At 35.9% G+C, this 20,710-nt stretch overlaps 1 protein-coding gene across 1 annotated transcript in view; it reads left to right on the forward strand.

The window, feature by feature from the left end:
• The first annotated feature begins 2,998 nt into the window (after positions 1-2,998).
• uba7 (ubiquitin-like modifier activating enzyme 7) overlaps positions 2,999-20,710 on the forward strand; it is a 64,216-nt gene continuing 46,504 nt past the window's right edge. The window contains exons 1-16 of the mRNA XM_059328333.1: positions 2,999-3,326; positions 3,420-3,588; positions 4,495-4,629; positions 5,448-5,554; positions 5,643-5,733; positions 6,610-6,742; positions 7,646-7,743; positions 8,806-8,955; positions 9,117-9,281; positions 10,996-11,100; positions 11,202-11,282; positions 12,493-12,648; positions 14,167-14,332; positions 14,450-14,646; positions 16,574-16,638; positions 19,328-19,538. Coding sequence (XP_059184316.1) covers positions 3,280-3,326; positions 3,420-3,588; positions 4,495-4,629; positions 5,448-5,554; positions 5,643-5,733; positions 6,610-6,742; positions 7,646-7,743; positions 8,806-8,955; positions 9,117-9,281; positions 10,996-11,100; positions 11,202-11,282; positions 12,493-12,648; positions 14,167-14,332; positions 14,450-14,646; positions 16,574-16,638; positions 19,328-19,538 — 2,076 coding nt within the window. The 5' untranslated portion in view covers positions 2,999-3,279. The remainder of the gene's footprint in view (positions 3,327-3,419; positions 3,589-4,494; positions 4,630-5,447; positions 5,555-5,642; positions 5,734-6,609; positions 6,743-7,645; positions 7,744-8,805; positions 8,956-9,116; positions 9,282-10,995; positions 11,101-11,201; positions 11,283-12,492; positions 12,649-14,166; positions 14,333-14,449; positions 14,647-16,573; positions 16,639-19,327; positions 19,539-20,710) is intronic.

The raw sequence follows: 20,710 nt of genomic DNA on the forward strand, positions 1-20,710 counted from the left end.
ATTAAACAGATTATTTTTTACAGTGTAACTCCATTCAAGGATCTGTTGTGTTTTAATGTTTGAGATTCAATTCCCACAAGAGGTTTTAAAATAATCTGCCATAAAATCATTATATACCACTAGATGTACACAGTTACAGTTTGTTTTGAAGTAGTCTGTTGTCTGATGCAGCCTAATGCAACAAATTCAGTCATACTGAATCAGATTGCAGGAGGTTGCTATTTAGATCTTGAGGCTGTCTGTTCCTTGTTTACAAACCACAATGAGCCTGGTGTGGTTTGCCATCTTTCTGCCTCTATCTGAGCCATAATGATGAATCATTATCGTCACTCCTAGGCATGCAGTACTTTCTTCTAGAGGTTTTTTTTTTGTTGTAATTATGACAAACCCATTAAGCAATAGGGTGTATTATTGTTGTTGTCACCATGGAAATGTTGAAGGATCCCCTCCAGACATGTTTTAAGGCGTATTTATTACTCCATACTTGGAGTACTAATTGTGTAATTTCCTGAAAATGACGCAAGGATGCAACATTTAACTTATTTTTGGCCAAATGGTCAGTAAATGTTCAAATGACCATTTTTTTGCATTGTGTGAGTGAAGCAACTCTACCAGACATGATGTATTTTATGTATCACTTTGTACGATTGTTTTTAATGGCTAAATGTGTCATATTTAACCCATTGAGACCTGAAACGCCGGTAAAACCTCTGGGCGATTTTAAAATAAGCCCCTAAAACCTGAAGTTTTTCTGGAAATTCAACAGAAGTGTCAACACTTCTACTAAATAATAGATTTTTCAGCCTCTGTAGCAGATAGAAATGAAATTCAAAAAGTATTTGAGAGCTTATACAAAATACTACAAAACAACATATCCGCTTTCCAGGCTTCAATGGGTTAATGACTGCACAAATACATTTCCTCAAGGGAAATAAAGTAATCTCATTTTTAAGTTTTGTTTTCAAACACACACACAACCAACTGAAGTAACAATAAGCAGTTCAACTTACTAGGTAATAACAATTGTTAAAATGAGGCTGATCATTTATTTTTAAGTAATAATAATAATAATAATAATAATAATAATACATTTTATTTGTAAAACTTCTCATTATTAAAAGCAATTCCAAGGTGCTACAGAGTACAACAAGATTAAAAACAGGTCTAAAACACTAAAACAACACTAAAATGTATTTTAATTTAGACCTACAGAGAGTTTAGATAAGATTTTATTTATGCTGCAGTGGGGAAATGTAGTTATTACAGCAGCTTAAGATATGGAAGTTGCAATAAATATATATATATATATATATATATATATATATATATATATATATATATATATATATGTATATACACATACAAAATGACATTATATAAATACATAAATACACATACATTATAGGCATTATATACATGAAGACCTACCTCTACCAACAATACCTTGGTTAAGTCATGGTCAAAAAATTATTTTCTCTTCTTCTCTTCTTTTCTTCAATAACATATAGCACTCCTGTAGCGATGACAGTTGGCTCTTAAAGTACTGTATTTACTTGATTCCTGTGGTGTAAGTCTAGTACCCTCAGGTTGAATGCACTTATTGTAAGTCAATTTGGACAAAAGCATCAGCTAAATGTACATAAAATACTTACATGGCTGCTATTGAATATTATCGTTAACCCATAAGAACCCAGAGCCAGTTATCCTTAAAGGATGTGTTCTATAAGTGGACCACATGAACACATTTCTGATGGTTTTTAAAAAAAAGTACTATCCCTAAAGATCTGTGATATTTCTTATTTTGAAATAGAAAAAAAACTACACATTTTCTGCTGACAGAGACACAAATTTGCCTTTTTCTTTTGCATCTCCACAACATATAGGCCTATCAAATTTGTGACTTTAATTTGATCAAGAAATATGGTCAGAACAAGTTAAATGTAATACAGGACATCCTATTAACGGATTAGAATTGTTAAATCAGTTTAAACTTAGCCTAGTAACAAAAAATAAGCTTTTTAAAATTAGCTACTTTTTCACATTTCTGTTTCCAGGCTCACACATATTCTGGTCACTTCTTGTCAAAGTCACATGACCACCACACCAGGCTGTTGAGTATACGTCATTTAGGGATTTAATGAGTTAAGGTGAAGCATAAAGCTGAATATGGGAGATTATAGAAGATTTAAAGTGTTTGTTACACAGGTGTCACCATGGGTTCTTATGGGTTAATATTACACATAGGGTTTTTTCCGGGATAGCATTGAACAATAAAAACATATTTTTACATATGCATTAAGTTTCCACCAAAAGTGTAAAAAAAATACACTTTTATTGACTTATTATCGCATTACATTTTAAGTTTCTAAGTGACGTTAAGTCAAGTCAAGTCAAGTCAAAGTTTATTTATAGAGCACATTTAAAAACAACCTCAGTTGACCAAAGTGCTGTACAGTGATTAAAATAGAATAAATCATACACAAATAGGTATAAATAAAAACAATGAAAACAATAAAATACTAAAAAACAGTAAAAACAATAAAATAAAATAGAATAAAATAGTAACAAAAACTCAATCCAAAACAGTGTTAGAGATAAAAAGACAAATAAAAGTGTAAAAAAATACACTTTTATTGACTTATTATCACATTACATTTTAAGTTTCTAAGTGACGTTAAGTCAAGTCAAGTCAAGTCAAGTCAAAGTTTATTTATAGAGCACATTTAAAAACAACCTCAGTTGACCAAAGTGCTGTACAGTGATTAAAATAGAATAAATCATACACAAATAGGTATAAATAAAAACAATGAAAACAATAAAATACTAAAAAAAACAGTAAAAACAACAAAATAAAATAGAATACAATAGTAATAAAAACTCAATCCAAAACAGTGTTAGAGATAAAAAGACAAATAAAAGGGTAAAAAAGTAAAAAATAAAAATAAAAAAAAAGAAAGCTAAGGATTCTTGCCTAGCTGGGACTGAACGCCAAAGAGAATAAATAGGTTTTTAATGCAGATTCTTACAGGAGGAACTCCATAAACAGTCCTGACGCGCCCCCTCGTGGCCAAAACAGAAACTACTACTAATTGGCACAACAACAAAATATAAAATCTCCAGAAACGAAAGTGAAATACTTTCTTTTAAAACTGCTGTCACATCACAGTTTGACATCACCCGCACATCATTCTGTTCCAGCCAGGTCTGACCATAGTCCAGTTGACTTCTTAGTCACTTCAAACCGCTCATCTCATACTGAGAGACACTGAGAGGAGCAACATGTCAGGAACCGGTGACATCGATGAAGGGTTTTACTCCAGACAGCTGTAAGTACAAACCGGCACACACAGACACGAATCAGACCGTTTCACTGTGAAGTCTGCTGACCCAGGAGCCCACTTGTTTTCTTACCTGCACAGGTATGTTCTGGGCCACGAGGCCATGCACCGGATGGGCACAGCCGACGTCCTCATCGCAGGGATGCGAGGTCTGGGGGTAGAAATCGCCAAAAATGTGATCCTGTCCGGAGTGAAGTCTGTCACCGTGCAGGATGAAGGCCAGGCACAGTGGGCCGACCTGTCCTCCCAGGTACCGAGCCTTTAGTGGTAATCCATCAATATATAATACACAAACAAACAAATTAATCAATAAAAATGAATTAATGCACATTTCAGGAGATGTATGTAGACTTCCTGTTAGAGCAACAACAATTTGCCGATCCTTCCAGGTATAATTATCATATTAAAGTGATATCTGTATTATATAAAGTACACTTTTTATTCTTACTTTTCTATTTAAATGATGTCAGATTTGGAATGATATTGTGGCAATACTGACACATTATTATGCTATTAAATTGGTCATAATGTTTCGATTTTTATATCCTACTTAAGCTACAATATAACTAATACAATAATTGTCTAAATGCGACATATATATTTGTATGATATAAAGTACACTTTTTATTCTTACTTTTCTTTTTAAATGATGTCAGATTTGGAATGATATTGTGGCAACACTGACACATTATTATGCAATTAAATTGGTCTTAATGTTTCGATTTTTAAATCCTACTTAAGCTACAATATAACTAATACAAAAATTGTCTAAATGCGACATATTGTCAATCATAAAGGTTAATATCTAAACAAATGGGTATTAATGGATTATGGTAGTAAATGATAACAGCTTTTTGAAAATCAGTTTCATTTCACGTACACTTTCACTTTTTTTTTAACAGTTAGGCCCCTCCCACCATGATTCAGTAAGCCGTATAGATAGCTGACTAAGAGGCTAAGATAATTTATTTTAAAAAAGATGACTGTTAACTTTGAGTTTGATGGTGCATTCTTTACCGTGACAAAATATTCAAAAAATGCTCCGAATCACGAAAAGCTAATAAAACTCACTTTGCATATGAAGACTGTGTGATACAGTGAGGTGGACTTTGAGTTGAGATTATTCTGTCAAGCTGTAATTTCATTTCCCCACCAGTTTTTCCTGAAGGAGGCCCATCTTGGTCAGAACCGAGCCACTTGTTCCCTGCAACAGCTGTCTGTCTTAAACCCACATGTGCATGTGTCGGCTCACACTGGACCGCTGGATGAGGAACTGCTCCTTCAATATCAGGTGCATAAAGACTTTTTTTTTTTTTTTTACACAAAAAAGGTTTGATAACCTGATTCAAAATGACATCTACTCCAGTGGTGGTTCTAGACCAGTTTTACTGTGGGGGCCAAGCAGGGGCCAGTGTTTAATAAGAGGGGCACATTAAAAAAACACCAAAGATGATATTTAAGCATTCAAACCCTTTATTTTAGGTTATTTAAAAATGTAATTGAAGTATATTTGGAAGATACAAATACATTGATTGAAACAATGACACTCATCAACAATAACTATTTTTGTACAACAATGAGATTTCTAATTTTTGTGCACAATTACTTTTTTATTTTGAAAGTGCAGCACAGTGAGAATGATCTTTTTTTATATTTACACAACCTTTTATTGCACAATTAAACTATTATACAATGTACACATTCTGGGTTCATTTTGTGCACAATGAGATATTGTTTGAACAGAAAATATGTAAGAATTGTTCCGTCATTCATCGTTATAAATTGATCATTTTATTATTAATTTGACACAGGGGCCACAGCAGGGGCCAAGGGCTTCTTCACAGAGGCAGTGGCCCCCGGAGGCCCCTGTGTAGAACCGCCACTGATCTACTCCCTCTCTCTTATTGAAAAATCTCCCCAAAACTCTGACTGTGCACATCATTTTTATTTCAAAGTTTCGCTTTAGCTTCACTACAGTCTGTATTTTCACTTCTAAAGTAGTTCAGATGTCCCAAAATCCTGCTTGTACTAAGATAACTTAAACTCAGATTTAAGTTGAATTAAGGTGAGCACAGGAAAATAAAAAGTTAAACTGTTTTCCTCCTTCAGGTGGTGGTCCTCACTGACTCCTCCCTGGATGATCAGAAGCGTTTTGGTGAGTTCTGCCATTCGCATGGAATCAAGTTCATTGTGGCAGACACCAAAGGACTCTGTGGGTGAGTAGCCATGACAACTGTCACAAAGATTACCTCGACTTAATAATGCAGTGGAAGAATGATGAGACAACGTGTGCCTCATTTGCAGTGAGCTGTTCTGTGACTTTGGGGAGGAGTTTGTGGTCTTGGACCAGGATGGAGAGGAGCCGGCATCAGCGATGATACAGAGTGTCTCTAAGGTAAAACCCGTTGGTTTTTTTATGTTATTGGGAACCTGGTCTCACAGAAATCCGTGAAATAGCCACAGATTTCGCTTAACTCAAAATCCGTGGAATAGCCACGGAATCGCTCAAATTTCCGTGAAACTGACACGGATTTCGCTACAATGCAAGTTAATGACAGTCATATCCCGTGGCTATCCCATTGATATTTGTTCCTATTGGTTTGTTCCAAGTCACGTGACTTTCAAGGTCCCGGCGGTCAGAACAAAAAACATGGCGGACAGTTCTCTCATTTTTAGTGAAAAAAATAATATTTTGACTTTGTTTCTGCATAAAAACGGATTTTGATCACATTTCTAGATAGAAATATATGTTTTATTTTCTAAATATTCACTCAGTGAATGTACATAATCACTTTGTATGTTGGAATAGCCACGGGATATGACTTGCATTAACTTGCATTGTAGCGAAATCCGTGTCAGTTTCACGGAAATTTGAGCGATTCCGTGGCTATTCCACGGATTTTGAGTTAAGCGAAATCCGTGACTATTTCACGGATTTCTGTGAGACCATGTTGGTTATTGGCATATTAAAGGCCTCTTCAACACATTCTGCCATGCATTTAAAAACCAGCTTGTCTGGATAAGAGTTGTGCTCAGTACCATTTACACCTGCGGGCGTTTTAGAGTTGGCATTTCACCTAAACTGCTTTTCTGTGGGCCGTGAAAATTAATATGCACAGGAAGAACATCAGCTTCCATACAGAAGGCCTCTCTGACCTCTCTGATGGGTGCATACAACAGTAAAATAACTAATCAACTTTTTAATTTACCATTTGTTAATGATGGTTATTAGAAAGTGTTACTGAAGGTTATCAACATGACTTTATTCTAGGCCAACCCTGGAGTGGTGGTCTGCACGGATGACCGGAAAATTCCATTTACAAATGATTGTAAGGTTGTTTTCTCCGAAGTCCAAGGAATGACGGAGCTCAACAGCATCAGCCCGGTGGAGATCGAAGTCCATGGTTAGTCGTACTTTGTTTCTTGACAAGTTACAACACAGTGTAATTACAGGCCACACCCTACACCTGGCACGCAACATTTCCTGTCCAAGGAGCATCTGTGTACAATGCAATAGATGTGATGGTAATTCATATTTGTCTCACTATCCATCTATCATGGATAAACTACTACTAAATAAACGACAATGTATACAGAATAGAGCTGCCCGCACAATACTAAAGTGTGACTACAGGACAAATATTATCTCTATGCACAAGGAACTTAATTGGTTATTGGTCAAAGACAGACTATTGTACTCACTGCTAATTGTTATTAGAAATATATGCGTCCTAAAAGCACCTTCTATTTTGTTTAAAAACCTTGCTTTTAGTGCAGAGAGTCATAAATATATCAGCAGACATGCAGCTGCAGGTAACTTTATATTACCTAAAGCAAGATCTAATGCCATCAAGCGCACGTTTCTGTATAGAGGTATGAAAGAATGGAATTCACTGCCTAAAAATATCAAACTCACCACTAACATAAAGCAATTCAAAATATTAATAAAACAGTATTAATCAAAATAAGAAAACATGGTATATTTATATGTATGTAGTATATTTCTATAGATATATGATATGTGTTATTATAATGTATATGCTGTAGAAGGAAGGTGTATATACATAAACATATGTACTATGTGTGTAGATTTTGTCATGATGTATACATATATGTATGTGTAAATGTGTGTAATATGGATTAATATGTGAATAATTTTTGTTTTGTTTTATTTTTTATTTTTATTATGTTTTGTGTTATATTTGATACCGTTGGACCCCAGGAAGAATAGCTGTGGCTTTGCTGCAGCTAATGGGGATCTTAAAAATAAAAAACTAAACTAACTATCATTTATCGTCCCTAACCAGGCTCATACTCCTTCAGCATTTGTGACACTTCAGCCTTTTCCAAGTATGAACGTGGTGGAGTAGTGACCGAGGTTAAACAGCCTTGCACGCTGAAATTTGTAAGTACCAAACTGTGGGATAGTCCTCTCTCAAGGCAAAGACCCTGCCACCTTTTATAAGGCATTGTTTATTGTTTATTGTTTATTGAATGGATCCCCATTAGCCTTCTTAGTCTTCCTGGGGTCCCTAAAAAGACATAGAAAATGACATACAAACAACATAAACAAAAACAGTACATACAAGAAAAACAATAACAAACTCAATTATTACATACATGCAATACTGTTAAAAAAATTCTACATTCATATTTACCCGACAAATGTTATACTGCAAAAATCATTAATTCAGATGTCTATAGTGTCAATATCAGCTGTATACACTTGTAATTTGTCATTTCATTAGAGAACATTTAAAAGGAAGAATCATTCGGCTACAGATATAGCAGAGAAAAATAAATAAAATAAGAAAACAAAATAAATAAAACAAAATAAATCGCATTGCTAGACAGATTAGGCTTTTATCCCACTTCCCTTTTAAAAATCAAATCCATTTATTATTGCACTCCTTTACAGGATTTGTTATCCCTTGGAACTCCTCTGATCAGCACTGAACTTGATAAATGATTTAGTTTAGTTATTTAAGTTACTTTTATTTATTTTTTCCTGCACCAAATAAATGGAACAAATTACAAGAGTTATTTAAATTAGACTGGTATGTGTCAGTAGATTATTTTAGGTGCATGCTAGATGATGTGGTTCTTTGCAGTGTTGCTACTTTGGTTAATTCAGAAGACATGGTTGTTTATTTGTTGTTTTTATTTGTAACGTCTATATTTTATTGTTTTTATCACTGTTGTCTGTTGTGTACCTTTCCCTTTTTTACTGCTTTTCATTGTTATAGTTCGTTATTGCCTCTCACGTGTGCTAATTATTCACATAATTGGACTTTATTGTTATTACTGTGGTTGTTATTATATATTATTTATGTGAATTCAGGTGCTGTCAAAAAGCTTAATGCTAAGCCGATTTTCCCTGTAAAGCTATGATTGATGATGATCCACATTCTGTTTTAACTTTCTTATTTTTTTTCTTTTGATAAAATAACTATGTCATACATTGCAGAAATCACTGAGCGAGGCTCTGTTGGACCTTCAGCTGCTGAAATTGAATGATTATGGAAAAATAGAGAGGCACACCACCCTGCACTTGGCTTTCCAAGCCCTCCACGGCTTTGTGAAGAAAGAACAGCGACTGCCTCATCCTTGGTCTCAGGTTAGTAACAGTTAAATATATAACAGCCAGTATTTAATTAACTTTACAACACATGTTATATGACGAGTAAAACATAAAATGAGTAAATCAGGCTTCAGTGTTGTAGTGTGAAGTGGTGTTCAGGATTGATTCCACTCCTTTTTACGATTAACCCTATACAGTCAGATGCAGATGCTTTGCTGGCTTTAGTGGAAGAGCTGAATGCAGTCGCACAGCTGGACCGGCTGGATGAAGCTGCTGTGAGAAACCTGTCCTACACAGCCAGGGGAGACTTGGCTCCTGTCAATGCTTTATTTGGAGGACTTGCAGCACAAGAAGTCATTAAGGTGAGGTCAAAGGTCGATACTTGTAATGTTGTTGATATATTAAAACATCAGACGTGTAGCAGTAAAAAAATGCATCACATATGAATTAACAAACACACAGAACTTAGCCAGCAATCGCTAACTGTGCACAGCGTCCGCTGCTTATTGTAAGCAAACTGGCATGCTAACTGTGCACAAAGTGTCCGCCGCTGATTGTAAAACTAACCGACATCGCTAACTGTGCATAGAGTGTCTTGTTGTAAACAAACGTGACGCCAGACTGCACAATGAAAGGGCACGAATATCACGCCTTCGCGGCATAACTATGAAAACCCTAAGGCGAAAAAAGCCGGCACAGATCTTTCCGGCAATATAGTGGAACATTTGCAGGACTGCACTATGAAAGGGGCTACAGACTCTATGTGCAGGAAAGTTAATGGCCCCGGCCAACTTCTGTACTTGATTTGATCTGATTGGAAGAAATCAAAAAATTATGACTCACACCTAGCCTGGCTAACGCCAGACTATATCACAAATGAGATCTAGTCTGGACACGAGCAATTCATTTTTCCTCCCGAGCCGTTTATCGGGCGCTACGAATGTCTATCATAAGCGTCTGTACGTAGCTCTTAGCCAATAGAATCAGTTATACCAGATGACACATGTAGAGCGTGAGAAATTGATGTTTACATAGCCAGACTAGCCCATCTCTACTTTGAGACTAAAATGCTCAATTCTGCAAGGTTTTCTGCAGCATGTTCTGGCTCTGGCTGCTCACAATCTACTGGCAGTGTTGGTGTGTATGTGTGTGTGTGTGTGTGTCTGTGTGTGTGTCTGTGAGAGAGTCTTGCTTGCTGCTTTGCTTCTCCAGTTCTCGCTTTCTGCAAGATTATTTATTTTTACGTCTTATTTCCCCCTCATGTCACACACATCCACTGATTTTATAGGCAATAGACAAGCTTCTGCGGGTCTCTGGGGGCTCCGCTGTCCCCCGGCTCGAAGTGAGATCACCGGCGTTACAGTAGTGAGCGGTAGCGGGACTAGTTGGTAGATTAGGCTTTGGCCAAATCCTGTCGGAAGCAAGGAACATCCTTTTTGGTGGTGATAAAGGAGTCTAAAGTCAAAAGTTGTTCTTCTTTTAAAATCAACTTTCGCTCTAAACTATTTAAAACGCCGTCTACAGCAAGATCCAAAGAGATTTTCGCGTCTGCTGCAGCCATGTTGGATCCGTAAGAAAACTACTAAACTACAAGCTTCCATCTGTCCAGTAGTACACATCATCGTCTTGCCGTCCCTCCCCGTTCTGTGATTGGATCCCTAAAACAGGGCTAAGAAACGGCCTTAGTTTCCAGACTGCATGCAGGTTCGAAATGAAATCGAGCGTGCAAGGCAGTATGGGTATACCCAGGCTAACTCACACCTTACACACGCACCTAAGGTATATAGAACCAAGAATAGAGAATGAACTGCACTTGCTGTTTGGATCAAGTCCCTGTTTGTGTATCTTGAGTGTTGTATCTGTTTTTGAGACTTTTCATTAAAACCCCTTACAGGGCTTTTTTTCTAAGAAAGTCTTGTCATCTAGATTTGCTAAGATTTTCCACAATCCTTCAGTTTCTAATGGAATATAACACTGTGTAAATTAATTATGCATAGCTCAGCACTTACTGCATGATGGTGGAGAATATAGCTCACTCTGTTTTTGCTTTGTGCACTCTATATTACATTCCTGCAGGCATGTACTGGGAAATTTACGCCTCTTCATCAGTGGCTATATTTTGATGCACTGGAGTGCCTCCCTGAAGAGGAGGACCAACCGGCAGAGTGCTCCTTTACAGCAGTATGTTATGAGAGTCCTCATTTTAAATAAGCCACATCTACCAAACAGGAATTCTCAATCTGACTTTGGATGCAACATTTTTGTTTTTTCCTCTCTGACAGAAAGGCACACGGTACGATGGACAGATTGCTGTGTTTGGGCAAGCGTTCCAGGAGAAACTTGAGAGGCAGAAGTATTTCCTGGTGAGTGCAGGTGTGATGTTTGTCCAGCAGGGGGCGCTCTCTGAACAGGAGTGCTTGAGCTCCATCTGTGTTTTCCTTTGATCTTGTCTGGTGATAATGATGGTGCAGGAAATGGCCGGGATCCAGGCAGCATTTCCTGCCAGTGTTGACCTCTTGGTGTGCAGGGGCCGTTCAACAGTGCCAAACCCTTTCTCTGTTTCCTTTAAATGTGTTATTTTTACTGTTGTTTACTGGCTGTATGTGTGCACTTTTGAGAGAGAGAGTGCATGCACGTGTCAATTTTATCACCATAAAAGCTGCATTCAAAGTGTCAGGAAGTGAAAAAGTAACGTGTGACATTCTCCTACATCAGAAAGAAAAAAAATACAAATAATCTTTTTAGAAATCTGTAAAACATAGCTTAACCCTCCTGTCATGTTGTGGGTCAAATTGACCCATTTCAAAGTTTCCAAAAAGAAAAAAATAGTTAAAAATGATTTTTTAAATAAAAAGACAAAATTTAAAAATCTAAAATAAAATTTTTAAAAAATCAACGTCATGTAAAACCATTGCATTTTATATGTAGGTCTTTCCAATGTACATATAAAAAACAGTTTTAACATGCAATTTAAAAAAATGAAAAACGAGTTGAATTATCCTCATTGAACCATGATCTGTGAGAGGGAAAGAACACCATTGCACTAAATATTGATTGAAATGGTTAGTAATGGAGTTATTAATGAAATATAAACTATGTTTATTGGGTCAGGGTTAATTAGGATGTTATTTAGGGTTAGGGATGTTTTGGTTTTGACACTTTTAGACAATAAAACATGCCCCGGGTCAAATTGACCCACATTTTGTCCTGTACCTACTTAGAAATAGGAAACATATTTTGCTATCCTGATCATGTTGGGAAATAATATTAAAATAAGACAGCGCAGACCAAAATCCACAACTAATTGTAAGATTCACAAAATTAAATTAAATTGAAAATCTAATTATCGCACATTATGGCGATTGATTGGCAGTAGCGCATGGAGGGGGCCGAAATATCGTACAAATAGGATAGTTATCGTACATCTTGCACTGTTCATCTTGCACTGTTCAAACATTATTGCTGTTCCTGAGAAATGAACATAACAGGAGGGTTAAATTTAAAGACATTTACCTGCGTCGCACGAGCTGAATTACCTATATTCTGACACAGTCTGTCCTGTCATTTTTCAAGGTTGGAGCTGGGGCCATTGGCTGCGAGCTTCTTAAAAACTTTGCCCTCATGGGGCTTGGTGCCGGAGAAGAAGGGCACATCACGGTGACAGACATGGACTTCATAGAAAGATCCAACTTGAACCGACAGTTCCTGTTCAGGTCTCAGGATATCAGGGTGAGAAAACACACAGCCTCACACTCTGTAATGAAGAATCTCACTTGCCACCATAGCTCACTGGGTCTTATTTGACCTGGTTGAATGGAAGGGTCAGAGGGCTTTACTAATGGGGCAGCTGGGGGGTGATGGTATTGTGACAGTCTGAGGCAGCTTGTGTCAGATTACACATAGCTGCCATGTTGTAGCTGTTTTGTTTTGCAGTGTACTTTAGGGCTATATCAGACAGTTGATCTCTCATGTCTGAGTAAACAACTGGCGCTGTCCAAACAACTTATGCAACAAGTAGTTGAGTGCAGCGAAGGTCACGCAACATGAAGGGATGTTGACAAAAATATGATAACTTCTCAGAGATTATGAAGAAAAAAATGTGCTGATTCTACTGGAGAGCAGTGAGACACTCGAGAATATAGTTTCTTGACAGTACAGTAAACAAATCATTAAAGAGCAAGCATGTCTTCTTTTGTTGATTTTGCAGGGTTTTTTTTCCAATAGTTTCATAGGAAGATCCAGTAACAAATCTGGATATTGATTTTGTATGAGTTTTATTATTATTTTATTGAATTCTCCACTGTTGTTTGTGTAGAGAGCCCAACCAATACAGTTTTTTGGGGCAGATAATGATACAGATATTGACCTGTAAACAAAGGTATGTAATTGAGGCAGGATATTTACAGTTTTTAGTTAACATTAAACTTTATTGTCCAAATGACAAACTTCACTGGCTGCTAAATCATTAAACAGTAGCCTCTGCCAGAACCAACATTACTGAAATGCACTAAATCTATGCACGACACTTTGCTATGTTATTAATATTATTACTATTATTATTATTATATATACTGTTGCTGCCATTACTATTATTACTATATACTGTAATATACTATTATTATTATTATTATTATTATTATTATTATTATTATTACTATTATTATTATATATTATATATTATATTATTTTACTTAAAATTACTTTATTTATATTTTTCATTTTATTTTTATATTGTTTATTATCTATTATTACATATTATATTATATATATATATTATATTATATACTGTACTATTATTATTATTATATACAGTCTAGTCACTATAGCATTGTTACCAGTTTAATTATTACCATCATCTTGCCAACCATCCTACGAACTGATCTTCTTTTTTTTAACTTCTTAAGTGTTCTTGTTCTATTCTGTGTTTTTTTTCTACTGTTGTTTTTATTTATGCTACCTCAGTATTTTATTCTATTGTATTTTATTGTACTTGAATACCGGACTGACAACCGAAGAAGTAATCTATCTATCTATCTCACACCTGACAAACTGTGTTATGACGCCATTTAAAAAAAACAAATTATCTTCATTCTTCATTGTGTTCTGAAGTTAATAAAATGTCATACCGGACCTACGATGATACTCTTAAACGACCGATATCGGTAAATCATTTTGGCTCTCTTTGTTTCTAAGTTGCTCACATATCTCCCAGACGTACTGCCCATTTGCTCACTTTTCCATAAACAGAAACCAAAGTCAGATGTTGCAGCCAAAGCAGTGCGAGAGATGAACCCCTGGATGAACATCACCGCACACCAGAATCGCCTGGGTCCTGACAGTGAAGCGGTGTATGATTACAACTTCTTCATGGGTCTGGACGGAGTGGCTGCAGCCCTCGATAATTTTGAAGCCAGTGAGGGCACTTACTCTCTCTTCATGACCACAGTGGTTTAACCAGAGCATTCACAGTTCATATTTGACTACAGATGCTCGTAAAAGGAACATTTTAATGCCTGTTTTTGCTCCCCAGGGGTCTATCTTGATAAACGCTGCGTTCAACACCAGAAAGCTATGCTGGAGGGAGGAACTAGCGGGTTACAGGGTCACACTGAGGTGGTGGTGCCTCACCTCACAAAGTCTTATGGTGTGGTCACATCCAGTTCTGATGATGCCATCCCACTGTGCACGCTCAAGAACTTCCCTCACCGCATTGAGCACACCCTGCAGGTACGATGGAAACTGCCAATTGAATCTAGCGCAGCTTGTAGCATGCTGGGAATGTTTTTTACTTATCTCTGCTTAAGTGAACATATTATTAGATTAGATTATTATTTATTTAGCAGTGGGTGACCTGTTTGTGTTTTTGTTTTGTTCTGTGTATTTGTTGTTCGATTCCATTTTTATTTATTTTATTTTATTTTATTTTATTTTATTTTATTTTATTATTTTATATTTTATGTATTATTTTTATTATTATTATTATTATTATTATTATTATTATTATTATTTTACTTGTTACACTTGACACTGTTTTGACTCTCGTAATGTCATCTCTTGATTTTGTTATGTCACTGAAAAATAAATAAACAAATTTAAAAAAAAAAAAGAATCTAGCGCAGCTGAGGGTGATAGAAATTTCATTTAGCACCTTTTTTTTTTTTTTAACTTAAATTTTATTTCAATTTTTGCAGCATATACAAACATATATATACAAATTCACATTTAGTCTGCTGTTTTTCATTTGTGATCTGCTTAATACAGCATTAAAGCATATACATCAAGTCAAATATGTATAAATGACGTGGTTAAACCAAAGTAACACAAACAAACAATAAGTAATTAAATAATAAACTGTGTTAATGGAAATAAATCAAATTAAATTAAGTGAAATAAAGTAAAATAAAATAAAGGTAACATGAGATTATTGCAATAATATGGTATGGTCATGGCAGGTCTCCATCTGTTAACAAATACATCTTTTTGAAGCCTCAAGGAGTTTTAGCACCTTTTTTATTAGATAAATGAAAAATTTGACCAGATGATGGTACCAGTGCTGCCAGCATGTCCCAGAGGCTCGTTTGTATTTTGAGGAAAATTATTATTGACCAAGTATTTGTCAAGAGATCAAATAGGTGTAAATTAGTAATTTTTCCACATATTTAAACAAATTTCTTTAATATAGCAAGCTGAAGTATCTCCAATCTGTTAAATCTCTGCAGCCTACACTACAGACCCAGTTTACTACTAAGACACGCCCCCTAAGATAACTTCCAGTATTTTACTCCAAACTATTATTACTTCCTAAATCTAATCAATTAGTTTTGTGTCCTGTACCTACTTAGAAATAGGAAACATATTTTGCTATCCTGATCATGTTGGGAAATGATATGAAAATAAGACAGCGCACCTAAATTCGAAGCCTGATTAAGGGAGTTGGTAGGAATCCTCCACATTGAAAAACTGAGATACGAGATATCCGGCAACTTACATAAATTCTATGGTGTATGGAGACTTATCCTGGAACACTTGAAACTATAGTTAACCCCCCTAAAGTCTACCTAGTCTGACGTATTTGACTCACTCAAGTGGACACTCACTTTTGACATTATACTGTGCCTCTTTGTTTGTAATTTGTTTTGGTATGTTATGGTATTTGTCAAGTTTTTTTTTTTTTTTTTTTTGTCTCATTTATTTATTCACCTATATTTCTATTTTTATTTATTATTATTATTATTATTATTATTATTATCGTGTGTTCTTGAAATGTACCTATTGTGACATTTGATTCACTTAAGTGGACATTCGACTCTGACATTATATTGTGTATACTTTGTTTTGATATGTCATAGTTTGTGTCTAATTTTTATTTATTTGCCTTTTATTATTATCTTTATTATTTGTGTATGTATGTTATTTGTCACTCTGAAAATTGACAATAAAAATATTTAAAAAAAATAATAATAATAAGACAGCGCAGACTAAACCCCACAACTAATTGTAAGATTCACAAAATGAAATTAAATCGAAAATCTAATTATCGCTCATTACGGCGATTGATTGGCAGTACCGCATGGAGGGGGACGAAATATCGTACAAATAGGATAGTTATCGTACATCTTGCACTGTTATACTAACTGTGTTATCTGTCTTTTAGTGGGCAAGAGACCAGTTCGAAGGACTGTTCAAACAGACACCTGAAAATGTGAATCTCTTCCTGAGGTGAGCTATGATGTCATCTTCATGTGATTTAGCTTTTTCCACAACTAGTGTTGCTTTCAACAAACATGAGAAATGACGTTCACCAGTCTGCTGCCAGTCTGCAGGCACTTATTGACCACTGCTTGCTCATTTTACAATGCGTTTGTGCTCTCCTACAAAGCATTCCAGCAAAGCTACTAAAACTAATGAAGTGCTTCAAGCTCATTACTTTGTTTTATACACAGGAAAACATGTGGTTGGCTTTTAGCAGTAAACCCCTAGTGGAAATTACATAAACAGTCTTTGTTGCCAAGTCTGTACTCTGCGATGTATCTTTCACAGCAGCTCTAACACTATTTTCTCCAAATAATAGATCAAGTCTTTCAACTAATTACTGGCTTTGTGGTTCATAAACATCCTCTGAATGGAAAAAGAGGTTAAATTAAATGCAGGAGAACGTTTTACATCACGTCCAAGTGATTTGTCACTTGTGATATTTATTTTTATTTGAGGTGTAAGATTTGAATGATTTGTGAATATGAAAAACACCTACACTACCGGTCAAAAGTTTTAGAACACCCCAATTTTCCAGTTTTTTATTGAAATTCAAGCAGTTCAAGTCAAATGAACAGCTTGAAAGGGTACGAAGGTAAGTGGTGAACTGCCAGAGGTAAATAAAAAAAGGTAAGCTTAACCAAAACTGAAAAATAATGTACATTTCAGAATTATACAAGTAGGCCTTTTTCAGGGAACAAGAAATGGGTTAACAACTTAACTCTATGGAGTCTTGGGCTATTTTGTCCATTTTTGAATTATTTTCATGTCTTTGTAAGTCATTTTGTGTCTTTTTTTTGGTCATTTTGTGTCTTTTTTTAGTAATTTTGTGTCTTTTTGTGTCTTTTCTGTCATTTTGTGTCTTTTTTTAGTCATTTTGTGTCTTTTTTTGTCATTTTGTGTTTTTTGGTGTCTTTTTTGTCATTTTTTGTCTTTTTTTGGTCATTTTGTGTCTTTTTTTGTCATTTTGTGTCTTTTGGTGTCTTTTTTGTCATTTTGTGTCATTTTGTGTCTTTTGGTGTCTTTTTTTGTCATTTTGTGTCTTTTTTTGGTCATTTTGTGTCTTTTTTTGTCATTTTGTGTCTTTTGGTGTCTTTTTTGTCATTTTGTGTATTTTTTTTGGTCATTTTGTGTCTTTTTTTAGTCCTTTAGGCCAACATAAAATGTGATTTTGAATCTTTTTTTTACTTTCAAAACACTATCATGCTCAATAAAGAATTTTAAATGTTGCAAATGTGCATTCATTTCAGAGTACACTGAGACATTAAACTGCATCATTTTCAATTAAATTCTGGAAAAGTTGGTGTGTTCTAAAACGTTTGACCAGTAGTGTATATCAGTGTCGGGAGACTGAAAAAAAAAAGACCTAATTATAATGTAAGAGCACATCAGTGAGAGATTTAAGCCTCCGGGCCCAAACTTTGTCTGAGCTTTGAGCCTCGGAGCCCTCCTAATCCAGCCGTGATTTGAGATGTCTCTGTTTGTTTTGGTGAGATTTGATATAATCCCCCCTTCATTGTAAAGCACTTGTACACTTTCTCGTGTCTTTAAACAGAAGCAAAAAGCCAGACTAGGTACAGAAATGGGCCAGCAGCCAGTAAAGTTTCTAACATTTCACTGACAAGTAGAAATAAAAACATGTTTCCTCAGAGGCCTGTTTGTAGCACACTCATGGAAAACCTTTCTGGACATTTTCATGAGGCAGGTCAGCTACATATCGTAATCCAGTAAATGCCTAGTCCTTGTTAATGAGGTTATGGAAAGAAACAGTCACATTTTGTTGTGTTATTCTCCCACCGGTGCAACACTGAGCAGAAATATGACTCTTTTTTTTTTTTTTTTTTCACTTTTTATTGAGGAATTTTTTAAACATTTTATACAGAACAAAGAACAGGAACAGTTGGGGTGGGGGTCCCTATATCACACAGCGTCATCATTTTCTCCTATCATCATTATTTGCAGCAGTCGTTGTTAGTTAAATGACAGTTTTAAATAAAATCAGAACTTGTAGGCTTAACATATTCTGTCCATGTTGACCAGGTTTTGTAAAATGAGTCCATTTTTAACTTTAGATGAAAAGTCACTTTTTCCATTTTGTGGATGTCTTCTATGATGTTGATCCAGTCCTCATTTTGTGGTTGCTCAGGTTTGAGCCATCTCCTGGTAATGACCTTTTTGCTTGCTGCTAAAAGAATATAAAGCAGTTTCTTGTCTGCATTGCTAAAGCCATCTAGTAATATGTTACCGAGATGAAATATGACTCTTAATGTGTTTAGGTGTAACTGCATGAGGCAGAGGAGAGGCAGATCCCTTTTTGTTCAGCAGCATAAAGCTGAGCTGGCCCAAGATAGTTGCGCAAGAACTGTGTAGGCGTGTAGTATGGAGTTGCATGTCTTATATTCTAGTAAGCAAAGGGTGGCTACTTTGAGGAATCTAAAATACAAGACATGTTTTCAGTTATTTCACACTTTTTTTGTTAAGTACATAATTCCATATGTGTTCATTCATAGTTTTGATGCCTTCAGTGAGAATCTACAATGTAAATAGTCATGAAAATAAAGAAAAACGCATTGAATGAGAAGGTGTGTGTCCAAACTTTTGGCCTGTACTGTATCTGTCATTAAATCTAAAGGAATTATTGCACTGTTTCCTGCAGAGATGTCGGGTTCGTAGAGCGGACTCTTGGCCTCGGGGACGCTGAGGCCCTGGAGGTCCTTGGGGGTGTGTGGAGCAGCCTGGAGGACATGAAAGATGGAGGACAACGTCCAGCAAGCTGGAAAGACTGTGTGAGCTGGGCACGTTGCAAGTGGGAGACTCTCTATAACAACGATGTCCGCCAACTTCTGCACTGCTTCCCTCCTGGAGAGGTAAAAGCACACCAGAGGAAATTTAACTCCCTAAAGCCCTAAAGCAAGTGTTGTAAAGCTGTGATTTGTGTTTATGGACACAGAGGGGCACTGTTGTGTATGTAAGGTCCTTTCACACCAATCAATTTAACTCTGAAATGTAGCATTCACATAAAAAGAGTGTGTTTTTCGCTTTTCGCTTAAGTTCAGTTCAGTTCAGTCAACTTTATTGTCAAGTATGCCACATAAAAAAACATGACACAGATGAAATTGCTGTCCTCTCGGACCCACGGTGCAAACAAGCAAAACAACAATACAGACATTCAAATAGTGCAAACAAAGAGGTAGATAGTGCAAAAGTATATATAAATAATAAAGTGAAATGTGCAGTCCCTGATGCACATTAATGGAGCAATGCAGCATATTTCCCGGGCTCAGAGACCGATATTAACCCTGTTTGAAACGTGACCCGCTGAAAGTCAGCACTGATAAATATCTGTGAGCGGCTCTGAGGGTTTGTAATCTGGTGAAGCATGCAGACAGAGTGATGTCACATGTTGCTGTCACACCTGGGGGTGCACGGATCAGTATCAACCCAAACAGACCCTCACTCACCCCAGTCCCAGTCCAGCAACTGGCCATTTCTACCCTCATTAGATGTTCCTGCAGGGTTTTAGAAATTCCTCTGACAAAGAATGAATTCTTTCTATTAATGTATGTTTAAATGTTAAAAGTAGGGTTAGTGTATTTCCCTTTTGGTATTTTCATTCCTTTATTATGCTGCTGAAATGAGCCATTGTTCATGTGCTGCGATTTGCATTTAAACAAAACATTTCGTGGCATTTTTGTTTAGTCACAACACAACAAGAGAAACTCTGTGGGAGTTATAGGGTCATTTTTTGCTTCTCCTTTTTTCTTCCACAGCTCTCTTTGTCGTAGTTACCTTTACAAATGAGTGATGGCGTCATTGTACTCTTGGAAACCACAAACTTTCTGGGGAACTATGATAACGTCAGTTAACGTTCACAAGCGAAACTGAAAAAAAAAGCTAAAAAACAACAAAATAGAAAAAACAATGTAACTGTTTGAGAGATGCAAGACAATAAAAATTCTGAAAATGTAGTAAAATAGATTTGAATGCTATAAAGACTGTCATAGATTAAGTTTTGAATTAAACTTAATCTGGTTTTGAT

Source organism: Centropristis striata, chromosome 3, assembly GCF_030273125.1.
Source record: "Centropristis striata isolate RG_2023a ecotype Rhode Island chromosome 3, C.striata_1.0, whole genome shotgun sequence".
Lineage (NCBI taxonomy): Eukaryota > Metazoa > Chordata > Actinopteri > Perciformes > Serranidae > Centropristis > Centropristis striata.